This window comes from Simochromis diagramma, unplaced genomic scaffold, assembly GCF_900408965.1.
Source record: "Simochromis diagramma unplaced genomic scaffold, fSimDia1.1 OVJJ01000705.1, whole genome shotgun sequence".
Lineage (NCBI taxonomy): Eukaryota > Metazoa > Chordata > Actinopteri > Cichliformes > Cichlidae > Simochromis > Simochromis diagramma.
The window spans coordinates 4,952,268-4,959,977 of NW_024387448.1; the positions used below are offsets into that span (position 1 = coordinate 4,952,268).

Sequence of the window (7,710 nt, forward strand, 5' to 3'; positions counted from 1 at the left end):
AAAAGAGTGCATGCTGTTAAAAAAAAAGACTGCCGCGAGTACGCTCTCAAGCCGCTAGCGATCAGGCTAACTTAGCATGCTAGCATTTCAGCTGCGTTCTCGGCTAAAACTAGGGTTGCCAACCGTCCCTTAAAAAACGGAATCGTCCCGTATTTAGAAACAAAAGTACACGTCCCGTATTGAGCTAATAAGGGACACACTTTGTCTCGTAATACAGTGAGAATCAAAAGTAGTCTATAAATGTTTATGGAATTAACGCTTTGTTTGAAAACATAATTCCCAGCCCCTCTCCTGCTTTGTGACCAATGAGCTGACAGCACACTTATGACAATTCGAGTATGACAATTCAGATTATCTCATTGGTCGAGGAAAGGTCGCTTGCGGAGAAAATACCGGAAGACAACAGATGACCACAACAAGAAGCATGGCCAACAGGGAAACAAACGCCGACACTGCGGTGCAAGTCTCGGACGACAGTACACCTAAAGCTGGGCAGACACTGTGCGATTTTTTTCAGTCACGTTATTCAGCTCCTGCTCAAACTGCACGATTGACTCGCAGGGGTTAGAAGTTGGTAGGTCACGATGCAGGGTCTTACACTATACGGCCCGATGCTCTGATGCGACCTGAGAGCTCACACTGTGCCTCCATAAAACGAAGGTTATAACAGAAAATCTGTCGCTCGCTCTCCCTCTCTGTCTTTCACTCACACAGACACACCACCACCATCAACTTTGCTAAATTGCTAATGAAAAACATTGATCAGGCAGCTGTGATTGAGCAGCAATGTAAATCCAACTATTTTCACGGTTGTTGTGGTCGTGATAATTTTGTGATGCCACATCGAAAAGGCTCGGATGAGCTTTCCAAAGTTCTACAAGTTGTGCCTCCATCGCTTGTGTCCAGATCACACGCTGCACAGCCGTGCTGCTCCGTCTTTTTCACTGACGTTTACGTGTTTGCGCGTGAGCAGTGTGAGCGGCTCACGAGCGATTGATGATCGGGAGCTGGTCGTGAGGTGTTAATCGCTTCTCATTACCCCACGTATACTACACGACGCACGATGAAGGCCAAAATCGGGCCGATCACCAAATCGGTCGCACGACTCAAAAATCATCTCAAAATGGGCCAAAATTCGCACAGTGTGAGCCCAGCATTAGAGCAGCGATGTTTGTTTGCTCAGAGAAAGAGAAAGAAAAGGCTGTAAAAGTACAGGGAGGAATGGGAAAAGGAAAACACCTGGCTGGGAAAGTGCACGATAACACCTTTAAAGCGCACTGCACTGTGTGCCGGCGCACTTTTTCCATAGGCATGCTTCTAATGGTGGGCACATGAAGAACATGAGGGGCGTGACAGCTCGGGGAACCCTTAACCAATTTCTTGTCCACCAGGCCACGGCAGAAGCAGATATGGTATGTAGCATCCAGTCGAATTGAGAAGGCCAGAACTGATGGTTGTTGAACGATCTTTATTATTCCTTGCCGTGTGTGGACAATGAACCAACGTAAGAGCTAGACAAACAAATGAAACAATTACCATACTATTCATATAACAGCAGCTTAACCGCTCATTACACTGGTTTAACCATTATCCATTAAACTATATAATACATATTATGCATTTCAACTTACTCAATTTAAATCATATACGTTACGAACCTTGTTCCCCTGTCGACTGTAGCTAGAACCATTTATCTTCATGCAATTTAACTATATTCCTCTCTCCCTTTTCTCCGTTAGCATTAATTTTCGACCTTCTTCCGTCTTTTTGCGCATCAAGCCGTTTACCGTTAGAACATTTACTTCCGGTCCCACAGGAAGTTACCAAAACAAAAGCACAAACGTTACATTACGTGAATGTGAACCAGCTATACACATCCGCCGCTACACTCCCACCAAATTATTTGCTGTTACAAACAAAATAAAACACAAATAATTTCTAAACAGGTAACTTAACATGACTTAACCTTTGTATATGCAACAACAAATTCTCATCGCATTTTAACTGCTTAGTGCATCTTGTTTTTCACAACTTTCTAACAGTAGAACCAACTTATGAACTGGGCGTTCCACTGTAGACATCTTATGCAAACGTTCACCCCTTTTACTAAGGTTTCTGTCTGCAAAGGTTACTTTGACCTTTCTCACAAGTCCATCTTCGTCTGTTATGGTGTCCACAACCCTACCAAGTCTCCATTGGGATCGTGGCAGTATTTCTTCCTTGTCCATCACTATGTCACCTACTTGCATATTCCTTTTAGCAGCATGCCATCTCTGCCGAACCCTGATGTTGTGAAGATATTCTCTCTTCCATCTGCCCCAAAATTGCTCTGTTAGGTATTGTACCTGACGCCATTGCTTCCGAGCGTACATATCCTCTTTAACAAACTGTCCTGGAGGAGGCAAAGCTGTTGTGGTTTTCATAGTTAGGAGATGATTTGGAGTTATTGGTCTCAAACTGTTTGGATCACTGAGATTGTCTGTCGTCAACGGGCGGCTGTTTACTATTGCAGCTGCTTCATAGAGAAAGGTTCTGAGCGATGAATCGGTGAGTCGTCTCTTTGCGAGAGCAAGTGTGGCTTTGAGGACGTTTCTCACAGTCCGAATTTGTCGTTCCCATACTCCACCTGCGTGGCTAGCATGGGGTGTGTTAAACACAAAATTACATTGTTTTTCAGATAGAAAGGTTGTCAGTTTTTCAGTGTCTATTTCATTCAGTGCTGCACACAGTTCATTTTTGGCACCTACAAAGTTAGTACCTCGATTACATTTTATTTGTCTGACAGGGCCTATCAGAGCTATAAAGCACCTTAGTCCATTAATGAACGCGTCCGTAGTCAGGTCTTCTAACATTTCTATGTGTACTGCTCGTAAATAGAAACAAGTGAAAAGGAGAGCGTACCTTTTGTTTTCTTTTCTTGCGTGTTTGGTTAGGAACGGGCCGAAAACATCCATACCACAGTATGTGAAAGGCGGAGAGCGTTCGACTCTTTCTGTGAGGAGATCTTTCATTTTTTGTCCTTCCACAGCTCTCCTTAGTCTCCGACATGTCACACACTGACGGATGTAGTCTGATACTGTTTGACTTAGCTTGGGAATCCAATAACCGCTGGACCGTATTTCGTTCATTGTGAAGCTCTTTCCTTGATGGTTTATTCTTTCGTGACAGTGAGCGATTATGAGTTTTGTAATATGATGGTCTCTTGGAATGACAGTTGGATGTTTGAATGTGTTAGGAAGCGATGAGTGTTGTAGCCTTCCTCCCACCTTGAGCACATTGTCTTCGTCCAAGAAAGGATCCAAGTTGTACATTTTGTTGCTCTTATGTAGTGCCTTTCCTTTGCTTAATGTCTTTATCTCATCTGAAAATGTTAGTCCTTGTAAGTTTTTGATAATCACCATTTCAGCGTTTTGTCTTTCAGTTACAGTGCTGAGTGACTTTGATTTGTCTCTGAGTAAGAAACGTTTGAGACGTGCTATGGCACTGACAGCATGTGACCAGGATGAGAACCTTGTGAGACGGTCACAGAGACTTCTGTGTTCTGTAGTTTGGCTGTTGAGTGTTTGCACTTTTCTCACCTCTGGGTCTCCCACCAAAAGTTCAATAGACTCTTTAGTTGGAAGATTTAACTTCCTTTCCCATAAGAACTGAGGGCCTGTGAGCCAGTTTGATGATAGCAGCTCTGATACTGATGTGCCCCTTGATGCTATGTCAGCAGGGTTTTCACCCGTTGGTACATAGAACCATTGCTGTGGTGCAGTATTGTTACGTATTTTTTGCACTCTATTGGCAACGAATGTGTGGAAGTGTCTTGCTTCATTGCTAATGTACCCCAGCGTGACCTTTGAATCTGTCCAAAAGAACTCTTCCACATTGTCATAGAGTAACTCTTCCTTTAGCATGCTGCTTACTGTGATTGATACTGCAGCTGTGGTCAACTCTAGCCTCGGAATTGTGGTAACCTTTGTTGGAGAGACTCGAGCTTTGCCCATTACAAAACTACAGTGTACCTCTTTGTTTTTGTTTATCAGTCTTAGGTAAGTGCACTGTCCATATCCTGTCGTACTTGCATCAGAAAAGTGGTGCAATTCTCTTTTTACCACATCTCCAAACGATGCAGGAACATAACATCTGTTTATTTGCAACCTTTTCAGGTTGTGCAGATCTTCTTTCCAGCACTGCCATTGCGGGTTGAGATGTTCAGGGAGTGGATCATCCCAGTCTGTACCTTGGCGGCACATTTCCTGCAGGATTCTTTTGCCGTTAAGAACGTACGGAGCGATGAAACCCAACGGGTCGAATATTGCTGCGACTGTGGACAAGATGCTGCGTCTGGTTGGGGGTTGGTCCTTTACAGCTTTGTTGAATGTAAAACAATCCTTTTCTATGTTCCAATACATCCCGAGTGCTCTTTCTGTTTGTGATTCACTGAATGTCAAGTCCTTTGTTTTTGTGTCTGTTGCGTGTTCTGAAGCAGGAACGTCTTTGAGTGCAACACTGTTGTTAGACACAAACTTATGTAACCTTAGCCCACCTTTCGCACATAGCTCACGTGCTTCTCTTGTGAGTTGTACAGCGTCTTTCACTGTCTCAACGCTTGTTACCCCATCATCGACATAGAAGTCTCTGGTTATAAACTGTGCCGCTACGGGGTACTTGGAGCTGTTCTCTTTGGCTAAACGTTTAAATCCGTAATTTGCACAACCAGGTGATGAAACAGCGCCAAAGAGATGTACGGTCATTCGATAAGCTTGAGGTGGTTTGCTCATGTCTCCTCCTTTCCACCATAGAAAGCGTAGGTAGTCGCGATCGTTCGCGTCGACTTTGAATTGGTGGAACATTTTTTCAATGTCGCACATTAGCGCTACCTGATGTTGTCGGAAGCGGACGAGCACGCCGATCAAGTTGTTTATCATGTCAGGGCCATCTAGTAAATGGTCGTTGAGACAGGTACCCTTGTGTCTGGCTGAACAGTCGAACACCACGCGTAACCGTTCTGGTTTCTTTGGGTGATAGATGCCGTGGTGCGGTATGTACCATGTCTCGCCTTCAGGTCCATTGTCATCGGTCTCTTCGGCGTCGCCCCTTTGTATGATGTCATTCATATATGTAACATAGTCTCTTCTGTATTTTTCATCGCGCGTTAATTTACGTTTGAGCTGATTGAGTCTGCTCTCGGCGAGTTGTCTGTTATCTGGCATTTGTGGCCTTTCCTTAAATGGCAATGGCATTTTGTAATGTCCCATTTCTGTTTGTGTTATGCCTTGTTCAAGTTTCTCGAGAAACCTAAGGTCGTCTTGAGACACCCTCTTTTCGTTTATTTCGTCTTCTTTAAAGTCCCTTTCTAGTGCACGTATTGCATCTGCGGGAGTACATGGAGGCATTTCTTTAACAGTTATTCTGTGACAGAGACTCCTTGTTGTCTCTGATGCATTGCATGGCGCTGAGTTGCCAACGATGCTCCATCCTAAATCAGTTTGGATGGCATATGGCTCATTGTCTTTACCTAAGAGTACTTGTCTGGGCGCCAGAGCTTGGGGACAAGTATAACCAATCAGGAGACTCACCTCACAACTGAGGAGTGGTGGAATCTCATCTACAATGGACGACAAATGGCTCCACAGTTTTGCCGTGTCACATGTTGGTATGTGTTCTCTATTTGCAGGTATGTAGTCCTTTGTGTAAGCAGTTGGGAGCCTTAGCACTGTTGCTGAATTGTAACCTCTCACTAGAAGATCACACACCTTTCCGCTGCTTACTACTGCATTTTTACCCATCATCGTGGTTAGTCTGAGTTTCACAGGGCACACATTTGCTTGCAGTTTCTGTGTTACATCCTGATCTATAAAAACAGTGTCGCTCTGCGTGTCTAGTAGCGCATAGACTAGTTTTTCCCTTTGTGGATTAGCAGCCGTTGAGACCCATACTGGGACTATCATGGAGGTGCTGACTGTGTGTTCTGCTCTAGCGACATTTAACGCCATGGCTGTTGCACTTTCAGGTGAGTTCCCTTGTGTTGCGTTGTATATACTCACTTGAGCTTGCTTTTCTCTTTGCAGACTAATGCTGTAGTTCTCATTGTGAAGACAGGTCGGGTGTCTCTTAGAGCAGGTTTCACAAGTGAGGCGCCGTTTGCAGTCCTTAGCACTATGACCTTGCTTTAAACAACCATAACAATGTTTATTGTCCTTTACATGTTTCTTTTTCATTTCCAGGGTCATTTGCAGAAAGTTTGGGCACTTTATGAGTGGATGCAACTCTTGGCACAGTGTGCATGAAGAACTGTTGTATATTTTAGTCTTTACATCTAGTTCAGTTGTGTTAATGTTGAATACACTTGCCTTGTTTCTTTTGACTTCTCTTATGTTTCTTTTGTCATCATTTGTTTCCGTGGAGCGAAGTGCATGTATGGAAGTGACTGGGTTGCATGCTACTTCTGCTTCAAGCGAGACAAAGGAGGCAAATTCACTGAAGCTGGGGAATTCACCACCGTCCATGAGTGTCTTTGTTACATGCCTGTTCCATCTTGTGTTTATCCAGTCTGACAGTTTATGCAACAGTTTCTGATTTTCTTCACAGTCATTGAGTATTTGCAGTCCTTTCACGTGAGGCATAGCAAGTGTGCATGCATTCACAAAATCAGCAAAGTTCCTTAGCCCATCAGCATCTCTAGTTGGTATTTTAGGCCAACTAGACAACTTCTCTCTAAATGCCCTTTGTAGCACGAATGGCTGGCCGTACCTTTGGTTTAACTTTGCCCAAGCGTCGTTATACGCTTCTTCATCATTTCTGAAGAAAGTCCCTTCAAGGCACTTGCGAGCTGAGCCAGTTACATACCTTTTTAGATAGTACAGTTTATCTGCTGCTGACATGCCAGTTTGTTCAATAAGTGACATGAAAGTGGATTTCCATTCAATAAATTTTATTGGCTCACCACTAAACATCGTTGGCTCTGGCGTGGGGAGTCTATTTATTCTTATGCTGTCTTGTACCGCCTGTGCAAGCTGGCTGACACTAGGAGGGGCTGTTGGCGCCGGTATGGAGTATGATGGTACAGTGTGTTTGGGTGTGTGCTCTAGGTTCACCTTTTCCATCTTAACTGAATATGCATCATCGAGTTGTGACAGCTCTCTGTTGTAGGCATCCAACCTGGCGTGAGCGGCTTCCACCTCCCTTTCGGCTTTCAGGCGTTCCAACTCTGATGTTTGAACTGCCATTTGTTTCTTATGCTCCTCTTCTAGAGCCTTTATCTTTTCCTTCTGTCTTTGTTCCTCTTGTACAATCTTGCCTCCTTTGCTGCTAGTTCTGCTGCTGCATCTGCTCGTTTTGAAGCAAGATGTGAGGCTGAAGACAGTTGGCTACGTTTCGATGCTGCAGTTGAACCATAGATGGCTTGGGCATAATCATGTTCTAATAGTCTGCGTAGACGTTTTCTGTCATATTCTCCATCAAAATCTCCATCTACACCGCTTATTCTTTCCAGGATGACTTTCACGATGTCACGAGTAACTGCTTCACATGCATCGGTTTTTCTTCGTATGTCTGATGAAGGTGCAATGTGACTTCTCATTTCAGTGTACAACTTTAGCAGTTCATCTTTTCTTTGCTCTACATCATCTGCAAGATCTGCCATTTCTTTCTCTGAAATGTCCAACTTTAATCTTTCTCTTGTTTCTCGCACTCGTATTTTCCATTGTTCATAAAGACTTA

At 43.9% G+C, this 7,710-nt stretch overlaps 1 protein-coding gene across 1 annotated transcript; it reads right to left on the minus strand.

Moving 5' to 3' along the window:
- Positions 1-2,493: 2,493 nt before the first annotated feature.
- LOC120722781 lies at positions 2,494-6,636 on the minus strand. The gene is made up of 2 exons (XM_040013925.1): positions 2,902-6,636; positions 2,494-2,626 (listed from the first exon to the last, which is right to left on the minus strand). Exons 1-2 carry the CDS (start codon positions 6,612-6,614, stop codon positions 2,518-2,520), a joined length of 3,822 nt encoding a protein of 1,273 aa, XP_039869859.1. The 5' UTR covers positions 6,615-6,636; the 3' UTR covers positions 2,494-2,517.
- Between the last annotated feature and the right edge of the window lie 1,074 nt (positions 6,637-7,710).